This window comes from Hippopotamus amphibius, chromosome 11, assembly GCF_030028045.1.
Source record: "Hippopotamus amphibius kiboko isolate mHipAmp2 chromosome 11, mHipAmp2.hap2, whole genome shotgun sequence".
Lineage (NCBI taxonomy): Eukaryota > Metazoa > Chordata > Mammalia > Artiodactyla > Hippopotamidae > Hippopotamus > Hippopotamus amphibius.
In genome coordinates this window covers 96,047,044-96,074,267 of record NC_080196.1, presented here as the reverse complement: position 1 = coordinate 96,074,267, position 27,224 = coordinate 96,047,044, and the positions used below count along the sequence as shown (strand labels likewise).

Below are 27,224 nucleotides of genomic sequence, written 5' to 3'. Positions count from 1 at the left end.
TTTATGGTAAATCCTTTCAAATGGGGTGCAAAGCCATCCATGGATATTTGTAAAGACTTTGCAAAGTCATACATAAAATAAACTATCCATTTGATTTGAACAGGTTTTGCAATTATTTGTGGCTTTAACAGGGGCTTTTGAGGGGCACTGTATATATCTACCAGCTGGTTCTGCTGTTTTTCTCAAGAAAATGGAGAGCTTTGTACACAATCCCTTGAGTAAACCATTAGTAAACTGTATATCATGGAGTCAAGTTTTGCTATTTTGAATCTGTTTTTTATTTTAAAGGGATAATAATTTGTGAATTTGATCTCATGGATTTTTTCGAATTAAGGTGTTATCCCATCCATGTCTATTTCTTTATAGATTTCCGCCATTCAATGTATTAGAAAAATAAAACATGTAAAGACATAATTAAAAATGTCTAAAGCCGTTTCCAGGAAACAAAAGCTTTCTTCTTTTATTATATTTTACCTTGCAACAATGTATTTACACTGACATCAAAAAAGTTTGTTTTAGTTGTTGATAATTATTTTGTCAGGTACTGTGAATTTTGTTTTATGATTTTTTTTCTGTGTGTAAGATTCTGAGTTTTAATGTTTAATGAATCTACTTATCCACTCAACAAGTATTCATTGAACTCTTAGTGAAGCACTGGTCTGGGGTCTGGGGCACTGGTGCTCAGTCAATACCCTGACCTGAAGTTTGCATCCCACAGCGGGATCAGTAGACAAAGATATCAACCACCAAATAAACCTATATTTATGCATATATAAATAGATATAATACTAAATATTGTGAAAAAAATGAAGCATAATTTTGGGGTTGTGTGGGAACTGGGTATGAGTAGGGTAGCCAGACAGAGCCTTTCCAAAGAAGTGATGATAAGTGGAGACCCTGAATGAATGTAAAGGTTTGAATCTTGGGGATGATTTATATTACGTTTGCAGAGATTTTTGAGGACAGAGTACAGGGTCTTAAAATCCTTGTGGATAAATACCATTGAACTTTATCGACTTAGGTTATAGGAAAAACAACTTGCAAATGCACTTACCTAGATGCCTATGAAAGTTGAAGATGTCTAGAACATACTATATTATACACATGTATTCTAATTTCTCATCCTCTGGTAATGAAACGTGATTGTATAAAAAGATAAACCATGTCCCATCAAGGGCCAAATGAAAGTTCATATTTGCTGTGAGAAGACAATTCATCACTTAATGTTAAGTAGTATACAGATTATCATATGTACTGCTATATAATTAAAGCCTTAAAGTTGAACTATTAGAAGATTAAATTCTGTGTAAAGACTTTTGTGGGGACCTTACATTTAAGATTTGTGAAGAATTTGTATTTCATCCCTTAGCTTGATCTGTACAGATATATACCATACAGATATATGTAATTGATTGATTGATATGTGTGTGTGTGTGTGTGTGTGTGTGTGTGTCCGTCCCTCAGTGGACTCATTTACTCATTTATTTATTCTGCATGCATTTACTGAGAGGGAAGGAATGTTTCTGATGTGGAGGGAAGACTTGGAGACCAGATAACTGGAGATGTATTGGGTAACAGTGAAGAGTCTCATGTGATTGGAGGACAAAGGGAACAGTAGTGCTGCTCAGGGTTACACAAGAAAAGAAGGTAAACACAGATCACCAAGCATCTTAAATGCTGGGCGAAAGAATTTTGACTTTATCCCCAAAGCAGCAGGGAGCCACTGAGGTTTATTGTATGGAGAAGTGACAGCTGTCAACGGCTCATGATAGGTTGCAGTGGTGCAAATCTGAAGTCTAGGAAGCTGGTTTATAGGACCTCGTTTTGCAAGATGGCAGCAGGAGAGAGAAGGAGGAGAAGTGGGTAAAGGCTGCGTTAGTAAAATTGAATAAGGTTGAGTGAAGTGTGTGGAAGTGTGGCTGATAGAAAAGACCCAGATTTCTTCTTGTCTCTCACTACTTTATGAGACTTCCTCTTGAGGGAAAATAAAACTAGTCTTGATTCCTCTGCTTATCTTGGGTTATAAGGCCTTGCCCTTTTCCAGCTGGGCCCTCCCTCACCTGTTCTCTCACCACACCTTGTGATGCCCTTCTTTGTGCCCTCTGATGCCTGAGATCAAACTTTTTCTGGAAAGTTCTGCCTTCTTTTCAAAAATATTTCAAAAAGCAATCCTTGATGTTTATCTCCCGTATGTAGCTTAAACTTAAAACATTTTTGCTAATATTAGTTATTTTGTCAAGTGCCTATTTTGTCTCCTCAACTCCATTTGAACTCAGGATTCAGAATTCATTTAGAGGGGCCCAAACTTAAGAATAGGTTGTAAAAAAAAAAAAGAGAGAGAGAGAATAGGTTGTGTTCTGTGTTTTTAAGTAATGGGACTTATTTTCCCTTCTATTGACGTGGGGTATGAACTGCCCTTGAGGCTCCAGGAGAGTCTACAAAATGTTAGGTAGCCTGAAATACTGCAAAACTTCAGTATTATTAGTACTTGAGAGAGTTTTCCTAGAACAAGAAAGGAGGAGATCTGGGGAACGTGTCCTCTGCCCTCACCTCTGTTACAGGAGTGACAAGAGTGTGTCACACCTCCAGACAGTGTGGTTTGCTTGACATTAGTTGATCCAGAGCAGAGGTTCTTAACATTCTTAGGGTCAGAGACTGCTTTGAAAATACAACACACACTACAGACTTTCTTCCCAGAAAAATGCCTGTGGACAAATACACGAGTAAAATTTTGCAACAATTTCAGGCATTTCTGGACCTCCCTAAGGCCCACCCATGGGTCTGGGGTCTGGAGAACCAATCCTTCCCCCACCCCTCACCCTCATCTTGGCAGTGCTTAGGCCATGTGTGTAGCATGTGTGTAGGACTGATATTGGTGAATCAAGAAGAAAGTACTGTTTTGGTATCTTTTGCTGCCGTTAGCTTTACCTGTACTGAGTGCACACTGAGTATTTGCTGGCCGGCCGCTTTTTGTGAGGAGGCCACAGGGGACAGGAGAGGTGAGAGAGGAGATACCTGTGCATATCAGGAAAGAATTAAAAGGGGAATTACAGGGCCTGTACCTGGTATAATTCCTGAAAATGATGCCTCTGTGCGGCTTGGACTGTTGTGATCGGCCAGGAGATGATGGCCTTTCGGTATGTAAAGTCTGGGTTTATCCAGAGTTGGTATGTATTTTTAAAGAACCTCAGTGAGCATTAGATTAATAACCCTACTTCCAGGGTGGCAGGGGTTGGAGGGAGGACCTACTGTTTTCTTGCAGCTGCAACAAAAGAAAATTCTGACCCAAATTGGGTTAAACATAAGGAAATGTATGACTAAAGTAATATATAAATGCAACCTATTCTGAAATCTCTGATATTTTCCCTCCTCTGTGTGCCGGCTTCATCCAAGGAATGATAAGGAGATTCCTGCTGCCATTCTACGCATGATGCCCAAACAGGAAAATGGCCAGAGAAGATTAAAAAATCATCTCCTACTGTGTTTCTTTCCTTGGAGCAGGGAGACCTTTCCCAGGAACCCCGTGGCAGACGGAACTCTGTGTCTCAGTGTCTGTTTTTAAACCAGTCTCTGGCCAGGGGAAGGGAAGAGCTGTGATTCCCAACAGTACTCAGGATCTGTGTCTGAACTAGAGATGAGGTCACCGCCTCCTGATCCACTTGGAGGAGGGGTGGCTACGTGAAAACAAACAAAGGAACAGCAACAGCAACCAAACTCCCTTAGGGCTGTTATGAAGGAAGAAGAGCGGAATGGATGTTGGGTAGACAAAATTAAGAGTCACTGCATCTGTTTTTTTTTCCTATTCAGAAAAAATTTGTAATCAATACAAAGTGATCTGGATAGCATAGTAACATTGTTTGATACACAGACACTTCAGTAAATGATGCTAAGGCAGCTGAATGTTGATGATAAAAAACTGAAATAAGACTCATAAAATATACAAAAAATGTATTCCACAGTATAAGACAAACTAGAAAGTCAAAACTATAAAGCTTTTGTAATAGACAACAGTATAAGAAAATTTCATTGTTTTAGAGCTCGAAAAGGATTCCTTTTTTTTTTTTTTAACTGTTAACATCTTTCCATTAACTCATGTTTTGAATTAGGTACAAAAAGTGATGTTTGAATTTTTACAATCCAGGTAAATATATGTTATTTTTTCCACCACTCCATGTGGAGGCACTCATGGGAGACACATGGGAGATTTTCTGTCCACGTGGAGATTGGTTTCCACTGCTCCCACTCAGTTTACTTCTGGACCCTACTCTCTTGCACAATTCAGAGAAAGGTGAACCATTAGCAGCTTGCACTGATGCGTAGAGTTTGCCTTAACCGTCCATCGTTTGCAACAGTGCTTTTCTTCATTGGTGGGTTGTTATTGGATGGGTTATACATTATATTCTTACCTTTGAGAATTTTCCAGTGTAGCTTACAAAGTAATATCTTCATTTCTTCATGTGTACCTTCAATCTAAAAAATATCCTCTCTGTTTCTGTGCAGCTAAAGGAGAAAAAAAGTAAATGCAAATGAGTTAAAAATGCTTCTGAGTCAGGATTAATTTAAATAATAGACTTTTCCAGTGGGGCATATTGAACCCAAAGGAAAAGTCCTGATGATTAGGAAGTTGGGATTCTGAATGATGGATTTGTGAGATGAAAGATAACTTGTTCTACGAGAATATTACTATTCTTTATCCACATTTGGGTTCCAACTTCTGAAGATGTCAATTCTCTTTCATGGCATAAGAAAAGGGGTGAGAGTCAGTTTGCAGGGAGGTTAAAAGAAGACCTTATGGGTTCTCTTCCCAGCTCTTTCAATGCCTTGCCTGGAAAATTTGAACCAATCCCTGCTTTTTTCTGGTGTATATAATTGTGTAAGGGAAGATGAAATATTGTGTGTGCAAGTGCTTTGAAAATTTGAAAGCAGTAAACTGCTGTAGGGTATTTATTGTTGTGGCCGTGGCGTTCTGATTATTATACTTGAAGCAGAACTTTAAATATTAATGATACCCTTGTTAATCAATTGGGAAGTTTCAGTGGAAAGGTTTTCAGAAAATATTGAGTTGTAACTGCTGTCTAAGTAACTGACACAGAACTCCTAACCCACTTTGTGTCTTGCTATCACCAGATCACAGAAAGCTGTTTTACTGTAGAGGTAACAGTTGTTTTCTCCTCTGTCCTGAGGCCAGTGATTGTATAATATGTACCAAATCACTAGGGTGCATATCAAAGAGAGTGTAAAGAGGCAAATATTTCCCTTTACAATGACCATATAAGAGATTATTTCTGTCGAGGGAGAAAACATACGTGAAGTCTGACTGTTTCACTGCATTTTTACCATAGAAATCACTGAGCTTGAGGTTTGTAGATCAACTCCTATCTGGTACTGTGACTGGCAAGGGTTTCAGTGTTGTTAAGAGATCTGTATGTTTCTTGCTGAATCTGAATTCATACTTGCATATTTGTGAAAGAAACTATTCTTTAAATTATGGAGAAAGATGTGTTGTATATAACTCCTTAATCTAATCTTTATTGTGTGCCTGTGGTTTAATTTCTTTAGTTAATAATAGGTATGGTGAAACATGGATTTTCATCATTTTAGGTTATCCTTAGCTCTGCAGAAAGATTTGCAACTTTGGGAATTCTCTTAGCAGTTTTGATATTTTCCTGTATGCACAGCCTATTTCGAGGGGCTGATGGACCAGCCGTCCCACTGACTGTGATTATGTTGAATGTGTCCTCCCTGTCCCAGACTTTGCTGGATACTGGGTGATAGGATGGAAAGCAAACAAGACCCAGGCCTTGTCTTTGTGGAGCTTACTCTTTATTGGGGAAGAAAGGAATCACTTGAGAATCAGAAAAATGTAAAATTCCTTCTGTGACAAGTCCAGTGAAAGAGAAAGACGAGACACCTGGTTTAGGAGGACAGGACGATTGCCCCAAGGAAGTGCTGATTCACTGAGAGTTGATATAGGATTAGAACAGGCCAAGTAAGGAAGTGGAGTGGTGGGAGTGGGTGGGGAATGTTCTTTTAGAGGAAACCCATGTTCAAATTCTGCAGCAGGAGGGCCAGTGGTGTGCTTGAGCATGGACAGGGATCAAGGGAACTAGAGGAAAGAAAAGGATGGTATATGGGTGCATTATTACCAAGATGGCCATCATGTCCATGGTTAAGAACGTTGCTCTTATTCTGACACTAGTAGGAAGACTGTGAGGTATTTAAAGGAAGGAGTGGCATGATGGATTTGCCTATACACTACATGCTATATATACTATATACTAATGTACTCGTGGTACTCGAGGTCCAGTTCAGTTGGGCTTGTCTCACTGACATGTACTTCACTGCTTTTTGAGTGTGTGGGATCCTTGTAGTCTGTGTGGGATTACCACATTTCCAGGCAGCCGCTGTGATTAGACTAAACCAATCAGGGTAATCCTATACCCTTCACCATGGTTTTTAATTTGGGTCAGTGAGGTCTACCACTCAAATCCATGCATGCTATTCCCCGGCTTTAGGGATTGGTTCGTTGATGGTTCCAATCAAGGTAAAATTCAGGAGGAATTTTGCTCTTTTATAAACTGAATTCTCTGCAAGTAAGTAGAAGATAAGGAAGCAAGTAAATCCAGAAATTCAAGGATCGTGATGGATTCCAGCATTAAGACGGAGGTGATATGGAGATGGCAGAGTGGAGGGATGAAAGGAACCTTTATTCTTGTTAATATGGTGGATCCACTGGATGTGTGAAACCTAAAACCTGCCTTGTCTCCAGACTTTCCACTTATCTGGGCTGGTAAATTCTCAGTATTAGGGGACTTGCAATTAAAAGATTGCACCTAAAATCACTTTAATCAACGTGTCTCTGTTCTGAACTCCAGACTTATGTAGTCATTTACTGAATTTTATACTTGGGTGACCAGTGGACACTTGGAACACAAAATGTCTGAAGTATATTCTTTTTTTAGCCTGCTGCCCCCAACCTGCACCAGTATCCATAAGACAAAAACCTGGGAATAATCCCTGACTACTCTATTGCCTTACTTTCCCGGCTTAGTCATTAATTCCTGTCTATTCTCCTTCTCCAGTATAATCTTGCATTACCTGTTACCTTTATTATAACAGTAGTTTCCTGCCTTCTAATTAGTCTCTTTATCTCCAAATTCTCACCTTAATAACCTACCATCCCTGCTGCTACCATTTCCAAAATGCAAATACGGAACCTGTTGCTTTTATACTCTGGTGCCTGCCCGAAGCCTTTGAAACAAACAGTAAACTTCTATTGCTTTGTTCACAGCTGTGTCTTCCTCTGGCCCCACCCAAAGTCACCATTTCTTCATTGGCGACCACTGCAACTTTAATACCTGTATTCTCCAGGCTCCTTGGGTGCCTTTGCCATTTTCTGCATGGGGGATGGGCTATTGTGCTTCCATGCCTTCACCCATTTGTTCTTCTGTCCTTGGAAGGCTCTGGGTTTTGTAAGATGGCCAGGCTTCAGTCAGACAGAAAATAAGTGATGATATATTACCAAGATGGCAAGCACCCATTGACATTTAAAGTCACGCTGGGTACAGATGTCTCCTGAGACCCCTGGCTACATCTGAAACCTAGGGATGTTCCCTGGCTTTTCTCACCCCTCAGGCACACGTTCAACCTGACACCAGCTGTTGATGGCTGTTGTTATTGAAGCTGTTATCAGAGACCTTATCTGAATCCAAGAGGTATCCCAGCTCTTTCTAGATCCAGACTTACTGGACAGTCCCCAGCTTGGCCCAAGATAGAATAGATTACCTTGGTCGGGACAGGTGTATGAGAAACCATTGATTTAAAGAGCATTCATAACTTATCCCAACCCTTAGGCACAAGTAGATTTCTTGAGAGTGTGTGACGGGTAATCCTTGAAAGGACATCTGTACCAAATGTTGCATCGGCTGTGTAGAGGGAAGAGTGGTAAGAAATGTGGAGTATGTTTTTGAAGGAATGTCAGGTGAGTGGAGGAGCAAAATGAAGGGTGGTGAAAAAAAAATGAGAATGGTGGGAGGAGGACCACCTGAATTTAGATGTTTTTAAGGAAGAGCTTTCTGTGTTCAGGGGAATAAGCATCTGATATGCTGAGAAAAAGACACGCAGGTGCCCTTCACTTTTAGAAGCAGCCTGGTCGTTAATGAAGGGATCTCGGGCAACAGGATTCTTTGCCAATCGCTTAACATGGTGAAGCCTGATTTTTCATCTGGAAAATGAGCCTGCCTCAGTAGTGATTGTGAGAATTAAAGGAGGCAGTTTGAGTAAAGATACCTCACAATGAATGATTATTTTCATTGATGGGATGGTGTTTCATAATCTGCTCTTCAAAGAAAAAAAGAGCCCAGGTTTGTAACACTTGCCAATTGCCGTGGTGTAAGTGCCCTCACCAGTGCCTCTTTTGAGTTTCCAGTATGACGGCATTGAAGATGGAGCTGGGAAGTTACCCACAAATGTAGTATGGGTACCAGCTCACCAGTGCTTTCTCTTTCTGCACCCTAAATTGCCAGTATCTCATAAGTGATGATTTTAGCTCCTATAACTCTCCTTTTTTCTAATATTCCATCTTTATTCTTCTTTAATAATCACATGCTGCCTTTATTTATGTATGATTTTTCTCTCAATCTTGATTGTATGTTTCAGAGAGAAAGAGCCCCATTTTATATTTTGTATCCCTTTTGCTGTCAGATATCATGCTATGATAATCATAATCATACTAAAAATAGGAGTTACTGGATTTTTTGGGGGGGTTCCACTATGTTCCAGGTTCCAAGGTGACATTTTCCCTAAATTACCTCTGATCATCACAGCAGTACTGGAGGGTGGATACAGTCATTCCCATTTTACAGATGAGGATACACAGAATCTGCGATGTTTAAGGAATTTCTCCAAAATTACCCAGGTGGCAAGCGGCTCACCACTCATGGTCACGAGATGATGGTTGAAAGGAAGAATAGCTACTGAACATGTTGGGCTTATTTTCTTGAGACAGACAAGACTGAGCAGCCGGGGAACATTTGGTGCTCAGAGGGAGGAAATGCTAAGAGGGGAAAACAAGTCTGAAAGGGAGAGAAGGAGAGTTCAAAGACCAGTTTCCACTGCTTCTCAATTCTGTCTACTGCCAGCTCAAACGGCGTATATTTGCTGTGCTTGGAAGAGAGAATCACGGCACCAGAATTCATGGAAGTCTGTCTGGGAGGATGCATTAGTCAGGGGATGCTAATTGCTGGAACAAACAACCCCCAAACTTCAGTAGCTTAACGCCAGGAGGGGTTATATCCTTCTGGTGTCACAGAGCACCGGGTGTGGGTTCTGTTCCCTGCAGTCCTTCAGATCTGGGTTCTTTGAGGCCTTAGCTCTGCCATCACCTAGGGCCTCAGAGGGATACCCTAGATTCTTCGTATAGGGCCGAACAAAGAGGAAAGAAAACGTGCGTGAAGAATTGCATGGAAGGTGGTAGGGACCAGGCCTGGGAAAGGCAGGTGTTGCTTGGAGTCACCTTCTGTTGGCGAAATCTTAGTCACATGAGGACACACAACTGCAGAGGAGGATGGGAGATACAGACCTCCTGTGTGGTCAGGGGGAGAGAGGAATGGGGGCTGGCCCATGAGCCCAGCCCCAGCCCCAGAGGGTTTCACCAGAGACCTGGAAGTTTGGTGACCGCTGGTGTTCCGAGACATCATCACGGCGCACCCTCGGCCTCTAGAAGACATTCCTTTGAGGCCTGTTGATGGCATTTGACCAGGAAAGTTGTTCACCTTCTCTGCAGAGGAGAGAACGCCTGTCTCAGGAGTTGTTTGGAACACTCAAGGAAATCCTGAAGATGGGACTGGATTTGTGAACTAGCAATGATATCCAGACAATAACTATCACTCACAGGTTTAAACAGAAATTGGCAGTGTTGCTGAGGGTGAAAGGAAAAAAGCTAATGCAAAAAGCAAAAGGGAAAAGAATTAGGAGAAAGTAGCCTATAGGCACTTGTTCTTTGGACACCCATGGGCATGCTTTTTGTAATGAAATTGTGTTTTTTTTAATGAAGGTACTTTTATAAATATCCTAGAAGCTTTCCACAAATGTAAGATTTTAACATTTTTAATGTTTGCCTTAAAGGTTATAATGTTTTTATTATGTAGAACTGGTTATTATGTTTGATGAGTAAAAGGGACCAGATCTCCTTGTGCCACATTAATTGTAGACTTACCTCTGGTTTCGGAGCATTTGCTTTGCAGAGTCCTGCGCAGGACCTTAAATTAAAGAGGGAGAAAGAGCTGAGGAGTTGGGTGGGCCTTTTAGAGATAAATTACAATACATCTGATACAATAAAGAGAAATTCATTTGGTCCTGTTTTGCATGGGCTATATACTTCTTTGATTTCATTCTGTATTTCGGAGGCTTGCAGTATTTCTCTTCTTTTGCTTTTAACTGCAGATTTAGCGGTTTCTTTTGTGTACCACTTGCCTCCCAGAATTTGGCCCAACAATTTGGAGTAGCTGAACGATTTATCGAGGACAGATCAGCTGAAATGTGGCTCAACTTTAGTAAAGCAGAAGGAGTGACATAAGGTTAGGTGACTGATGTGTGAGTTTTTGAATTTGATTTGGTTTTACATGGAAAGGTTGAAGCAATGATCCATGTATTCTAATAAAAATCATCAGTACAAATCAAATAAAATCTGGCTTAGTGGCTATTTTCCCACTGTATCACTCATGGCTAGCCGGCGCTGTTACAGACCGCATTTGGCAGGCACGATTTTTTCTTACAACGAAATCTTAAAGTAACATTGCAGTCTTTGCGATGTTCAGAAGGCATCTTTTCTAATCAAACTTTCTGCTAATCTCATCAGATAAATCATTATTCTCTACTGACAGCTCTGGCTTCCCCTGGACCCCTTCCTTGCTTCTTGTTTTCCCTCAAGATGTCTGGTTATTGTCATTCTTCAGGTCTTTGCTTCTATCTCCTTTCAAACTAAAGGTGTTTCTTCCATTCCTGAGGAAGAGTTACAGCTTTTTACCATCCCACTTAGTGAATTTTTAAGACCAGTACATCATTCCAGCTCATCTTTTTCCTACCAGTACTCCATTGGTTATCAGATAGGCAAAAGGCAGGCTGTGTCCATGTTGAGACCCACTAAGGGGAAAGAAAATGCTCTTCCCATAAATTTGACGTGATTAAGCTTAAGAAAATACCAATTGTTGCTTTCTAATGCATTTCAATTTTTACCGTGCAAAGCTGGACTAGGAAATTAACGCAGATGTATTTTGACTCTTTCAGTTCTGAGAGTGTTTTAAAACCCTTGAAAGTGAAAGTAAGAGGAGCAACATGGTTTGGGGAAAGCTATGGTCAGTTTTGTCATTATAGACCTGACCTACCCTCTCAGGAGGGGGCCTTTCTCAAGCCAGTGTCAAAAGTTGTGTCTTGCTTGTGAAATGGTGTCCTGTGGGTTTCAGGGCTGCTCAGAGAGGAAATGGAATTTAGTTGTCATTGCTGACATGACTTAAAAATGTATGTTACTGGATACAAAAGCTCAGTCATTATAATACTGTTTAAGTTTCCTATTTTAGCGAGTGTTTTAATGAACGTTAGCAAGTATTCGGTTACCTGTTAAAATTAAAGAGGTAACAGTAATAGCCTGAAAGGATAAAAATAAGTCTTATGGGGAATGGCCTCTTTTATCCAGGATAACTGCCTATTTCTTTTGATTTTTGTTTTCATGCTTTTGAAAAATGATGTTAGTCTGCTCAGACTTAAGTAGGCAACTTCTTTTGATCCCAACTTCATACTTGCAGTGATTCTGGATAAATCATTTTAAGTGAGATGAACATAGAAACCATTTTGAAAAGCAGAAAGCAGAATACAAAAATGTAGTTACGTTATGGTGAGAGAAAATGTAAAACCCTTAAGTGGCTGGACTCAAGTCTGATCAAAAAGAAGTCACTGATCAAAACCAAGAGAATGTCAGTGGAACAAGTTGCAACATCTGGGAACCGTTTTAAACTTTGTCATTAATATCGAGAAACTATTAGTCAATTCAAGCGTGCATATTGTATTTGTGTGTGTATTGTGATTTTACACACACACACAAGCCCAACTAAGAAAGACCTCTTCCAATGTCTGCCAGACCTTATGTTGATCACCATCATTTAACTCACTCAGTGTTGTGTAATGTGCTTATTTATGTCCTATCAAATGGCTAAGTTCCGTTCCCAGTCTTTTCTGTGTTTAAGCTTTACTCCTCACTTTGTGACTGTGCCTAGTTCATTTGTGCACATAATCTCGAAATATGGGAATATATTCTTTAGTGTCAGTTTCCTTCCCACTTTTAAAAAATTTTAGATATTTCCCCCTTTTTTTCCCGCCGGCCTAGGAAAACCTCAGTAGATTTTTTTTTCTCTGTTGTAAGTGCTTGTCTATCCATTTGATTTTAATTGGGAAGGGCTGCTGCCGTGGTGGGTCTCCTTTTTACACCGTGGTTTACAGAATGTGGTGGAAAGAGGCAAGGAACAGCATGGACTTCAGGATGGATTATTTACCTTGGCTTTCTGCATTGCGTTGATTCACAACTGGGTTGCTCAATCTTGTCTTCATCTTGGCTGAATTCCTTCAAAGCTAATAGTATAATATGTCTTCATTTATTCTAGTTCCTGCCTGCCCTACCCCCACCTAGGTCACAAAGCTACGGCAAATAATTGTATCCCGTAAAATGTCACTAGGGTATACATAAACAGTTGAGGACTATTTCTTAGCCATTCGAATAGCAGAGAAATTTCAGTCAAGTTTTGCATTTATTTTCTTACATTTCTGTGGTTTTAAAAACCAGCTGATCACAGACCAGAGGATCTGTAAGGCTGCCTAGGAAACCATTAGGGGTTATGCCTCATATCAGAGTGGGGGGAGTACGTATTGAGGGGATTTTCCCTTTTTACTTTATACATTTTTAGATTTTAATTTTTTTCAATAAACACATGATTAAAAATTAGTTTTAATGCCCTTAAAGAATCTCTCCATAGATGGCTGATTAGCTGCACGGGGAAAAGTTGTAATTATACAGTGGAGAATTCCCACAATACCTTGAGCAGGTGATTGAAATAGCATAGCAAATGAGGGCCAGGCCACCAGGCCATCATGAGGCTCTGTATGTGAAATCCTGGGAGAGACACAAGACCACTTTTGTAGTATGATAGCCACCTGAATACACTCATGAGGAAGCATCAGATAAACCCCAGTTGAGAAGCATTCTATAAAATAACTGGTTTGTATTCTTCAAAAACACTAATATCACAAAAAGAAAGGACTGAGGAACTGTTTCCAATTAAAATAGATGAAAGAAACCTATTAAATGCATGGTATGATCCTGGACTGAGTCCTCTACAAAAGGTGGAAAAAGTGCCAAATTGGAATATGGACTATGGACTAGATGAAAGTAGTCTGTCAATGGTAGATTTTCTCATTTTGATAACTATACTATTTTTGTTCTTAGGAAATACACCCAGAAGTACTAAGGGATAAAGGGATGTGATTGATGCAGCCTACTTGCAGCTGGTTCAGAAACAACAAATTACATAGTTTTTAACTGCATTGTAATGAAAAACTTTTAAAAATAAAGTAGTAGAAAAACAGGAAAGTTTGAAAATATTTATTTTCCTCGATTTCAACCTATGATCTTTTCTTGATTAGTTTCCAGTGGGGCCAGGATATCTGTGGGGTTTTTTTATTTTAAGGTTCCCCGGGGGATTTCAATGGTCAGCCACATTTGGGAATCACAATGCGAGATTATATGTTATCCTTTCTCGGAAAGAGTTGCTAGAATCATTTCGAGATTGATCAGGCGCCAAGGGATAAGTAACAGAAACTCCCTCAAAAATTGGAGTGAAAGGGTGAAAACTGATTTTGTTTAGTTTGGGGAGGTGAACGTGGTGTAATATTGTTGCATTCTTTCTGGGTTTTAGCCTGGTCTGAGAAGCCTCTGGTTGACCAGATGACTTACTGTTTTTTAAAAACCATAAAAATTAAATACTCTTCTTCAGGTGCCATACTCTTACAGTTCCGCTTACCAAAGCTGTACTGCGGAGTGGAGTATCAGACTGTAAATTTAGGCAAAATGTATCCTGTTGAGCGCATTAAGTAAAATAAAAAGATTTTCCCCCATCCAAGCTATTACAACTGCACATTTGTGAAGTATTTCAAATTCATTTTTAATGGACTGCTTCCCTTCAAGTACACGTGGAGCTAGATTTATAAAACTGTAAACAGTTTATGCAGTTTTGCAGATTTCCATTGTATGTGTTTGATACTGATTTACCTCTTTTTAATTGCAACAGAGATAAAGAATTAGTAGTTTAAAACAGTAGGAACTACATGTTCTGCTGTGATCAAGGAATTAGATAATCTGGCTTGTTTGCTTAAGGGGTCTGTATCTTGAGACTTTTATAGGGCAGTATTAAAGCTCTGAGCCTTCTTATTATGCCAATACCCAGAAGATTGCTTTAATGAGAAGTAAAGGGCCTTTTTCCAATTACAAGGGAATAACTGTATTAAGTTCCTGTGTTATGTCAACCTGCTTTGATTTGATTACTGCGAAAGAAATGGATTTATCTGTCAGTGTTACTTAATTAAGCCTTCTCATTGATGTTTTGCAGAGTAATATAGTGTGGTTTGCACATTTGAGCCTAAATACAAAGAAAATTGGCCTAAAACTGAGACATGACCCCTGAAGATAACATGTAAGATTGATTGCTTGTCATGGCCAGGTCAGAGGCTGCCGTGTTAAACACAGGTGGAAGATTGGGATGTTGAAAAGATAAACTGAGAGTCAGTTTATGGGAGTAATTATTGTAAGCAAAAGGGACTGGGCTAGAAAACTGGATTTTAGGGAATAGTTTTGAATATTTAAAGCTGTTTGGCTTCCCCAGTATTAGTCATGCATTCAGAATAAAGGGCAAGATGAGATAAGACTAGAAGAAACAGGAGGGGCAGATTTTGTTAAAGTATAAAAGGAAACAAGAAAAAACGGAGAGGAACGGATGCCATTTGGGAGAAGTGGACCATTGTGGTTTTGCAGAGCAATTACAGCCTACAAATATTTCAATTAAGCCAACAGCCCTTTCCCAGAGCCTCACAAATGGCACCCCAGGGAGAAAAGAGGTAGAGGGGGGAAAAGAAGAAGAGAGAAAACTGTTACATGTTTCATCTTGGCTCTTTTTTCCCCTCTATTGGAATAAATTTAATAAATTATTGATCAAATAGGCATTTTAAATATCAATTTGTACATCTTAAGTCATTACAGTATTATGGATTTTGCAACATAAATATTACATGTCTAATTTGGAAAACTCCTGTATAATGACATGTACTTGTTGTCAGAGTTATATAGTGTATTTTATTTTAAAAAATGAAGCACATTTTAAAATTTATTTCTTTGTTAAAGTTTATTTTCTGAAGCATTTACCTTTTATTTCTCACGCTTTGTGATGTTTATCTATAAATACATCTTTGAAAGATATTAAGCACCTAGTTTCAAAACTTCCCCAAGTTATATTCACTTTGAAGCTTAACTATTTAATATTGGAGTTAAATGGTATATTGGTTTTATTTTCAAAGTCTTCAGATATGGCATCTTACTTCCAATTGTATTCTTACCTGATTTGAAATATGTCTAGCCTCCAAGAATATTATCTTAGTAAGACTGATTTTTATTAAGTGCTTCTAGACCGGTTACACTTCACAAAGTCGAAGGAGGCATATACAGTTCCCATTATTATACTCTTGCCTCAGTTATTCGTGGCTCCTCTTCTTTTGGGGCCCTTACTTGGAGAGAGGAGCTCTTGAAAGGATGGGCTTCTCTTTAAGAGGAAGACCCTGACTGGTCAGTTTCCATTTGAAATGGACGTTTGCTAAATGACACCCATTTCTCTGCATTTCATGTTAGGTTTTCAAGTTAGAATATTATTCAAGTTAGATTATCATGAAACTTCTGAATTATATGGGTTGATATAAAGAATTCAAGGTTATTTTTGTCTCAGTTTTATAATGTAACTGTCTACTCACTATGAGTTTTCCAGATTTGTGGGTTTCAGAATAGGAAACACCACTGGCATATTTATAACATAATTGTTGTGTTTTATTTTGTTACTTCCACATTATCTGAATATCATGCTATATTAAAATGCTCTTCCTGTTTTATAGCATGTAAAATGCAGTTAACTCCATATTTTAAATATCTGAGATTATTTAGTGTTCATTTTTGAAAAACAGTTTATTTTGAATTTAAGGATAATAACATTCTTTCATTGTTTAAAAAGGCATATTGATGGAATTTTAAGTTGGTGGTTAGTAGAAGCTAACATTTTCAATAATTCCCTTCTAAACAAATTTTCCTACTATGTGTTTCCCCCCAGTGTATCCATATTTTACCTTTCCTTATATAATTTGTATATTTATGAATATGACCTATAAGATCATCTTATACTTGACCTTAGAGTTTTTAGATTTATTTGATAAGGAAATCCATGAGCACTGAGAAGCCAACATGGACAGCATTGCTCTGAAAATGGAATGCCCAGGTCCCTGTTGTTTATATTTGAAATGTTTTAGAATTTGTGTGGGACGCATCGCCACAACCATGATCTTTTGCTTAGTCAGGTTTGGGAAAGTGCTGGAAATTTCTTGCCACTGCTCAGATTGCTCCTTATGAAGCGTGTCTTGTTTCTTATAGAAGCAGAAAGAAGTAGTCATGGTTGTGTGGCCCTTGTCAGTATCTGAAGCTCCTCAACTCTTCCTACCTCTGTCCTAGGACTCAAATTTGACTTCAGATCACTCTGCGTAGAGTTCTTCTTATACTGGGTGCTAATGAAAATGTGCACATCCTAACACGCTCTTTGCTGATGAAATATTTTGAACTCTAAATTCATCTGGCACTGACGGAGAGCATATGCCACCTCAGTTTGTGTGGAGGGCTCAGCCAAGGGTTCTTCCTGGACTAGGAAATTAGTAGGAGCCGCAGATGTACGCAGTCTGTGAGTCTCCATGATGGCGTGGAGGAGATTTAACAGTGTCTGTTATTGCAGAGAGAAGGGTTTGAGACTGTGTAGACATCCACATGCCTCAGAATGATTATCTTTCCAGGAAGAACTCAATCCCAACCGCCTGATGCATTCTGAGTGTGTAGAAGCTTTCATCAGAAAATCAATATATTCCTACAAGAGTGGGAATTTGTAGAGCCTTAGAGCAAAGCAGAATACCACTTTGGTTGTTCTGGTTTCATGAAACCCTAGGGCCCTGGTTGTTTGGCATGATCTGGGCTCTAAGTAAGGAAAGGATGGATACACCACACTACCCCAAATCAACAGGGTTAGGTAACTCTCACGCTTGTTTATTTCAAATCAAGGTTAAACTTACATAATATTTAGTCTGTGTTCTTAGCTTGGGCCTTTGATCAGCATACATAATTTTGGCAGGATATCATTTATACAATATACAGAAACATGTTGAAATGGTGAGATGCCAAGAGGGTATTTGAAAGGTAAATTAAGTCATTCAGCACTCTAATCTCACTGAATTCTCACGGTGATTGTGTTATGGGGGGTTCGGGGGAAGTTGGGACTTGATTACTTTAAACATATTGGCAGTTTCTAAAATCCATAATATTTGCAAGTCTCTGACCCATTTAACAGAACAAAGAGTCATAAAAATGTGAGACTCAAATTGCCTTGAATGAATCACAATTTTACATATTTATGTGGTTTGATTATCTTAGATTTTGGAAGGTATTGGCAAATTTGGTACTTGTGGTAGATATTGGTTACTGGTACTCTGCTAAGTGTTTAAAAAGTGTCAATTAAGTCGCTTACTTTAACAATAACTCCTTAAGGTTGGAAACTTTATTATCCCTTTATCTCCTGTTAGATACCTACTTTGGGTGCATCCTGAGTTTTCACTTCAGTTCTCCTTGACCCAAGAGGCCATTACATCTTCTAGGTTGGCAGATGTCCTGAGGGCAAAAGATGTCTTTTCTTCCTCCGTGGGTTCCAGCTTTCACTTTGATTTTCGCTGGATATTTTCTTACTATCTTGTCAGTTCATTAGGATTTAGAAGATGATTAAAATTTTTTAATCCATCATTTTTAGTGTTTTTTTAAAAAGCCATGAATTCTTTTTTTACTTTATTTATTTATATATATAATTTTTATTGAATGATAATTGATTTATAATGTTGTGTTAGCTTCAGGGTACAACAAAGTGATAGTTATATATATATATATATATATATATATATATACACACACACATGCATATATATGTGTGTGTGTGAATTCTTTTTAGATTCTTTTCCATTATAGGTTATTACAAGATATTGCGTATAGTTCCCTGTGCTATATAGTAGGTCCTTGTTGGTTATCTCTTTTATATATAGTAGTGTGTATATTTTAATCCCAGACTCCTAATTTATACCTCCCCCTTTTCCCCTTTGGTAACCACAAGTTTATATTCTATGTCTGTGAGTCTATTTCTGTTTTGTAAATAAGTTCATTTGTATAAATTTTTTAGATTCCACATATGAGTGATATCATATGATATTTGTCTTTCTCTGTCTGACTTAGTTCACTTAATGTTTTGTGGCAGAGTTGTCCCAATATGCTAATAACCTGCTCTATTTCCAAAACTGGAAATCAAACCCATTTATTTTATAGTTGACAAAAATGAGATCAGAGAGTCCAGTGACTCAGACCATAGAGCTGGTTAATGCAGAGTCACAGCTGAAATCTAGGTCTTTATCCCAACTCTTTGTGCTGTGCTTTCTGCCATTTGTCCAGTCTATCTGATAGCTTTGATCTCTCTGTCTCCATAAACAAAGTGGAGATTTTTAGTAATCATATCATAAGTTTATGAGTCTGGATGGTAAATCATAGAAATTGAAATTCATCTCTGTATATCTTTTCTCTAAATGGAGTGTTTGGTCCTAGTTCTGCCCAAACTTCGCTTTCATGTTTTTATGCGGAAATGTCAGACCTTTTAGAGGGAGTTTATGCAGAACTACTCAAATAAAATGAAAATTTGTGGATGGTCAGGTTGCCTCCTAAAGCAGCTGTCCCACCCGTGGAAGTTACTAAGTATGTTCTTGTCTAGGGTAAGATAAATTAGAAAAATTTTGAACAATTGAGCCCACTTCAGTCTTTTGGAAGAATAATTTCTTTTTTTTTTTTTAATTAATTAATTAATTTGCTGCATTGGGTCTTCGTTGCTGCACATGGGCTTTGTCTAGTTGTGGTGAGCGGGAGCTACTGTTCATTGTGGTGTGCAGGCTCCTCATTGCAGTGCCTTCTCTTGTTGCGGAGCTCAGGCTCTAGGCACATGGGTTTCAGTAGTTGTGGCACACGGCCTTAATAGTCGTGGCACACAGGCTTTGTTGCTCCGAGGCATGTGGGATCTTCCTGAAGCAGGGATAGTACCCATGTCACCTGCATTGGCAGGCGGATTCTTAACCACTGCACCACCTGGGAAGTCCCTGGAAGAATAATTTCTATCATCCACTTGGTTTTTCCTTTCTCTCCTCCTGTCCAGATTGCTGTCTTTCTGTTACGTGTTCCCATCTTGGATAGAGGGTGACAGCAGAACAAGGGAGACTCAACATTCAGACAGGTTCTGTCTCGGGCAGTTTTTCATTTGTAACTCAGTTGCCTTAATGACTTCCCTGAACAATGTGGGTATTTTTGTCCCGTTGTTTCACTCTGCTTTGCCCACTCAGGAGCTTCTAGACTTTTGACCCCTCTCTCGCAGGTATCCCGTGCATCACAGTGTACATTTTTGCTAAGCTCTTCATGCCTCTGGCCTGATTGTTCTCCGGCTTTTATTTTTCAGTCCCTTGATTTCTTCAAATATTTTATTTTATTTATTAGTGTTGGAAAAATTCTGTAATCTTTTGTAGACGCAAAGCTGGGCCTAAACCCCAAATAAATACATCCACTCTGCTTGGGAGGAAGTGACTGGCGGTAACATTCGAGCTGGTCGTGGAGAGGTCTTAGCTTCTTAACAGGGAGGCATTTACTGTGATGGAGAAGAGCACTTCCTGTCTTTAACATTGACAGCACCTGTGTCTTTGCCATTTCCTGTCACCTTGGGAGGGTTTTCGGTCCCAACTAAGCCTCAGTTTCCTCATATATAACATGGCGATACTGTTAGCGTATTGAAGTGCTTGGCACAGTGTTTGACATATTTAAGTTCACGAAATGTTACCTGCTATTAGTTTTTGAGACATAAGGAACAGTTCAGGTGGAGGGAATAGCAGGTACAAAGACATGGAGGTAGCAAGTGTGTGCAGTGTCCAGCTATACCAGCTGGGAGTAGGGAATGGCCAAGTGCAGGCCACGTGCCTGGTTTACATAAAAAAGTGATTCTGGGCAGGAACTCCTGGGGTGCAGATGTGATGGGAATGTGGACTGAATGTTGCTGAAACCAGCTACCTGGGCAGGGATTTTAAGACAGGAAATGAGACAGGCAGTGGGTGGCTATCTTGTGTTCCCAGTGAAGGAGGCTGGTGGTTCTCAAATTCCTGTGTACATAACAATTACCTGAGGACCTTGTTTAAAAAAAGCAGTTTTCTTGGCCCCACCTTTAGAGGTCCAGGATCAGTAGGTCTGCAGTGGACCCTAAGATGCTGATTTTGAAATGAGCGTACCAGGTGACTCAGATGTAGATGGTCCTCAGATGCACTTTGAGATGGCGCTGAGATCGTTGTTGAGGAAATGCTTGCTAACTAACTAGCAGCTCTGATGAAGCTCAGTGCGAGAGAATATGGAAACAAATGTCTTAAAAATAGCATGTTTACATTCGTTACATGCTATAGCTTTGAGTCTTGCTCTGGATAAACCACCAGTTGCACAGATATTCTTTCAAGTATAAAATATCATCAGAAGTCATATAATTGTTCTATTAGGTTTGGGAGGGCAAGAGAGGTGTCCTTTTCTTCTCCATCTAGCAGGAGGCCAAGGGAAAGAAAAGCCTGTTAAAAAGAGAGCAGTAAAAGGGAAGAAAGAGAAAGGAAGGTGCAGCAGCATGAGGTCAGGAAATAAGAAAGATGGAAATGGGAAAAGGTGGGAAAAGAGCAGTCAGTTTTGATTGGTTGGGAGTCTATTTGTGAAGGAACCCAGCCAGTATTTAACCTGTTTTGAAAAAGCTAGACTTCCAGCATTTTTAATTAGTGGATTGCTCGCTTTTGAAATTGCCCAGTTGGGAATACTCAAGTTTTGATGTGTTTTATTTGCCTGCTAATTAGCAGTCTGCTTGGTTGACCATCATTTTTCCTTTATTCTTTGGACGGAAGATGTATAGGAAGGTCTGTTGAAACACTCCAGCTTAAGTCTGGGTTCAAATGCATGTCACCTTTTTTTTAGTAAGAGGTCGTATTCATTATAAATCAAATTCTAGTACGTCTTTTTATCCAACTCGATTCTTCCTTTTTGCTCTTTAATAGAGTTTGTCCTTTAGTGCAGGGCTTCTCAATCTTGGCACAATTGACATTTGGGACCAGAATATTTTTTATTGTGGGGGTGTTCTGACATTTGTAGGATGTTTAGTAGTGTCCCTGGCCTCTATCCACTAGATGACACTAGCTCTACCCTGCCTCCACGCCCTGCCAAGTTGCGACAACCAAAAATGTCTCCAGGCTGCCAAATGTCCTCAGGGGACCAAAATCATCCCCCCGTACAAAACTACTGACCTGGAATTACTCTGGTCCCCTTTCCTCCTTGTCTCTGCCTTCTTTTCATGTTTAAAATCCTCTTTGTAAATTGAAAAGATAAATTGGGTCCAAACAATGCGAACTTTTGTGGTAGATACAGGGATCCAACTCTGTTCCTTCCATTCCTTTTTGGGCCAAATTTAAGAGGAGAAATCTCTCAAATTAATCCAAGCTGGCTGTTTCGGGCCAAAAGGAAGTCAAGATGTGCAGATTGGTTGAGAGATTTTTGGTATTTTTTTGTCATTTATACGTCTTTTTCTTTTTTCTGAAAATATTTGATTTGGGATTAAGGATGAAGAGAACCACACAGGCTACAAAACATATTTGTGCAGTAGTGCCAAGGATTCTAAGTCACTTCCTCGTGTACTTCCCTCAGTTCAGCCTACATGAGATGGGCCGGGAGGTTGGGTTGTTAAACAGCAGATTTTGTGAAAGTATTGTGCTTTTTCTCCAGACTTACTCCTCAGAGCTTCCGTGACATCTCTTAAAGCTCGCGGTCACTGATTTTAGCTGTCCATGGTGGATAGCTGTTTGCATTTGCATTATCTTCTGGGGTACTAACAAAAGGAACTGAAATAATAATTGTTTGAAAAAAAGAGAAAGATTTTAGGTTTAGTGGTAATAGTTGTTGGTTTTTGTTTCGATTCCATCTCTTAATATATTCTGAAACACCATGTACTCCACTGTGCCCCCCCAAGTCAGTTAATTATACTATGATTACTTCTGCTGATAATAAAATAGGAGTGATAAAAGGAAGGACAGTGGTACGTTAAGGGAAGAAACAGTATCACTGAAATGTTAGAAAGCACACTTAATGGGAGTACGTCTCCTGAACTGAAGTTTCACACCTCCTCCTCCAGTTCTGTCAGAGGAAGCTTGTGATGGCCGTCTGTTACCCACGGTGATCAAGATAATAGAGCAGTGAAACTTTTCCTACTCATAAAGGGCCTTTCATCAAAAATCTCAAAGCCATTTCTAAATATAGAGTGACTGATCTTCCCAACACTTTTATGTTTTGAGCAATGAATGTAGTAACTTAGCTGTTGGACTCTCCATCCTGAGTATTTGCCAATTGAAGCACTGATGAAACATTTAGTAATTGGTCAGCATTAGGACTTCACTGGTACAGGGTTTAGAGAATTCCAGCCTGCTGGGGGTTCAAATTGGTCTCTTTGCCATCATTTATCAAAATAAAACATTGCTTTAACAACTTTCATGCCCATATCTCAATGCCCAGATTAAAGATTGTAGGCCAAATGGTGTGCCCATTAAAAAAAAAATTAAAGGACTGAAATGGTATTGTCTTAACTTAAAAAACTTTTGAAAAAATCTCCTAATATCCTTGTAATGTCCTGGTGGAAATAGACTACCAAATCCTGTTTTGTCTTGCTTGTTTTGTTGCATGTCTGTTGTTTGGTGGGATAAGCCTTGGTAAGAGGACAGAAAGTATCTAGGAGCACTGTGGCATGCGTGCTGCTAATATTAGTGTGGATATTTACCTGATTTAATGTGTGTATGTGTGTGTGTTGTAAGGTCATGGTAGTGTGTTTTTAACTTACCTTGTCCAAAAGATTTTCATAAAACTTTAAGTGCAGTTTCAGGTCTGTAAAAGTTGAAGCTATGAAACCTTGTGAAGGATGGAAGTAATTTTTATGTTCATACCTCTGGTTCCTGAGGGTCCAGTTCATTTCTGCTGTGAATTTAAATGAGTTAATTTAAGTAGATGGGTCAGAAGCCACTATCATCGTGGTAGCTGCGTGCCTGATTCTTAATTAAAGGCAACAGGAGATTAATTTGAAACATTAATTTAAAAGTGCATATACAAAAAGAAAGAATTATTGCAAGAAAGCCTAAAGAATTTTCTTCTTGTCCCTAGATGTAGAAGACAGAAGTAGCTCAGGGTCCTGGGGGAGCGGAGGACATCCAAGCCCGTCCAGGGTAAGTATATCTAATCTTTTTCCCAAAACCAGACATCCACATATGTAAATTGACAAACTGAAGGTGAGTTTCTCTCCCCCCCTCACATATGCGCAGATATATATGCGTACTGAGTTTAATGAGGTTCAGATTCTGTTCGGCCTTTTTTTTCACTCTCTTATTGGATGTTGTTATTGATTTTGACACCTCTTCCACTTTGGCTAACCAGAAGAAAAATCCTTCATTAAATATTTGGCCTTACTTTGCCAGTTATTGATCCAGTGTTACAGAAAGTTATTTGTTGTAGATGGCGCAACTTTGAAAAAAATGCGAAGTATCCCGGTAACGTATTGGTGTAAATAAACCACTGAATAATTCTGAAGACATAGTATGAAGTTCTAGCCTACCAATCTACATCAGGGGTCCCCAACCCCTGGGATCTAATGCCTGATGATCTGAGGTGGAGCTGATGTAATAATAATAGAAATAAGTGCACAATAAATGTAATGTGCTTGAATCATCCTGAAACCCCCTCTCCCCCTGCCAGTCTTTGGAAATACTGTCTTCCATGGAAACGGTCCCTGGTGCCAAAAAAGTTGGGGGCCGCTGACCTACATAATAAATCTGAGTTGATTTCGCTTTGTGAAATGTGATTATCCCACCAGTAGTGCCTTTGGTCACCAGTGGGTTCATTCATTTATTTGGTCTCAAATTTTTGCTTCTCCTTTCCATGGTTTTTGGTGGTTAGGTTGGGTGTCATGGGAAGAGCATGGCATGGGGTGTGAGTGGGGTGGTTATGCCATGCGTGTTTTTGCATGTATATGACCTTGGGTGTGTGATTTCACTTCCTTGGGCCTCATTTTCCTATTTTGTAAAATGAAGAAGTAGAACCAGAGGATCTTTCATGTTCCTTCTGACTTAAATGTACGTGATTTTGTATATATCTGTCTTTAACGGAGTCATTTCTAGGCCTTCTGAAATCCATATCAGTTTTTATCATATACATCTAATACCTCAAATTAAAAATAGACTCAGAGCACGTAGTAAAACACCTGCCTCTCCCCCAACCAGCTGTATAGACGAAGCATTCTGTGGGGGGCGTGTGTATGTGTGTGTGCAACATTTTATTGCAAGTGTTCACATAAATTTGAGGTGGGGGGGAGGCCTCTATTTTGGCATAAGAGGTGAGGAAGGTAATCAAGCTGTCAAAAGAAGGCCATCTCAGCAAGCCATAGTTCGCCACTTCCACCTGTTCTTTGGCCTTGGGGTTCGTACTCTAGTCTTCAGCGTACAGCAGCAGCTCCAAGCTTACCAGTAACTTTCCTGAGCCCTTGCACCAGCTGACCTTCTCATGCATTGTATGGATGGGTTGAGGAAATCTTCCTTCCTCCTCACATTACAGTCTGCACTTGCAGAAATAAATCCATTCCCTTTGACAGCAAGTGTAGGAGATGACAGAATGTCCCTCTGTTGTTTAGTTCATTCAGATATGCTTAACTTCTTCTGTTTTTCCAGTTTAATACACAAAGTACTTTTAATCATTCTTCTGAGAACAAGGTCCGTTTAGGATTGTCCTGACTTTTATTTGGCTTTCATGAACTGTCTGGCCATTTTTTTTTTTTTTTCAGGGAATACGTTGGTGAATAATTTTGAATCAGTATTTTGTAATGTATATTTTCTAAATGCAGGGAGTTGGCAAGAGACAGGTTATTGTGGCTGACTTGTATTGCACATACATGCCAAGTCTCTCTTTTCATCTTCAAGTGGTGATATTTTCCGTCACCTTGAAAAGTCACTGTGCTGCAGTTTAAATTAGATAATGTATAGTAAGCATTTAGCAACTCTGTAGGGTGAGGCCACTTAATAAATAATAATTGGTATTATGCAATGTCTGGCATAGAACGAGTGAGTGCGTGTAAGACCCATGCTAAGTATTAAAAAATCATGACATCTTTTTATATACTGACTGGTAGCATCACATTACAGTCTCATTCAAGGTAATTTTTATAAATGAGGGAAGATGATTGAAAACGGGGTATTTTGGAACCTTAAGGTTTCCATTGATTCTCTAGCGAGGTAATGTGCATTTTCATTCTTCATGCAGCATCCATCCTTTTGTGTGGGCAGATCCTGCCCTTTGGCTAACATGCCAACTGATACCTCTGAGTAAATTTGACTTAGTCTTTATGGGCAGTGCAGCCAGCTGAGCAGTATGACGTTTTTTCCTTTCTGGTCACTTTAGGTATCTTAGTGGACTGAAATTTGAACCATATAATATAGATGATTTTAACTCTTTCCTGTATGTTATCCAATTCCTGCATTAAAAACAAGTGGCTGGGCAGTTTAAAAACATTATGTTAATTTAAAATTCTCCTTAAAACCATGAAATGGTCTTAATAATTACAAATTTCCAAAGATTAATGTCTGCTTTAAAAGTATTTTTTGTGGCATACTTTGTTCAAATTCAGAATTTATGCTTAAGTTCTGATGTTCATGTATAGTCCTGTTGGAATAATTTTAACATTCTTATGTGTTGATTACTTATGCCAAGATTCAGTTCTCTTACAACCACAATAACAGCTACAACAAAACACTGAAATTTCAATATCGTAAAACCAAATGCTGCTATTTAAGAGGTTCTACCTTCTCCTCCCAAAGGCAGTTTATTACAGTCTATGGGTAACTTTCCCATAGCACATTTTGCTTTAAAAAAAAAAATAACGTGGGCTTATCAAAATAATAACTTAATATTTACAATATATTTTATGTCAGGTGTTTTACATGTATTATTTCATTTGATCATGTCAATAACTTCATGTAGTTGGTTCCATTATTATTATTCCTCCAATTTCACAGCTATTATGAAGAAAATGTGAACTCTGCTGACTTTAGAATCCTCTCTTACCCACTGTACCTGTGAAGGTACAGCTTCCTTGTAATGAAGCCAGGGTGGGAATGGTGGACTCCAATTTCTTTGGGTCAGAGAGGTGTCAGTAGTCAGGCATACTTATGTGCTGATCTATTCATGGCAGATTGAAACTGATGCTGTTGCTTTATTTACAGAACTATGGAGATGGGACTCCCTATGACCACATGACCAGCAGGGACCTTGGGTCACATGACAATCTCTCTCCACCTTTTGTCAATTCCAGAATACAAAGTAAGACTAATTTTAAATTAACATGAATTTTTTGAATGCTTATGCTTTACCATGGAAGGAAGAATACAAGCCCAGACAGAGATTCTGTTTTTAGGAACTTGGAGTTTTAGCCAGTTTGCTATAGTAATTTTAAATTGCAGAAAAATATTGATAGTCTCTGCTTGGTAATCGCACATATAGGATTAATTTTACAACCATGTGGAATTACCTAATTTCAGTGATACTGAATCCACACGGAAAATTTGTGTTCCTTAGACATAAAGCACTTCTCCCAATTTCAGTGTTGCAGCAGTAGTTTTCTAAGCTTAAGGTTGATGAAGTGGAAACGGTGAATATTTAAAACATCATTGGGCCTATCAGTTGGCAATGAGATATAGTCAGTGTTAGCTTGAATTTTTAT

General features: G+C 39.1%; 1 protein-coding gene across 14 annotated transcripts in view; it reads left to right on the top strand.

The window, feature by feature from the left end:
* TCF4 (transcription factor 4) overlaps positions 1-27,224 on the top strand; it is a 354,349-nt gene that overhangs the window by 95,538 nt on the left and 231,587 nt on the right. For all 14 annotated transcript variants that reach the window (XM_057698758.1, XM_057698765.1, XM_057698762.1 and 11 more), the window contains 2 exons: positions 23,624-23,685; positions 26,728-26,824. In XM_057698758.1, coding sequence (XP_057554741.1) covers positions 23,624-23,685; positions 26,728-26,824 — 159 coding nt within the window. The remainder of the gene's footprint in view (positions 1-23,623; positions 23,686-26,727; positions 26,825-27,224) is intronic.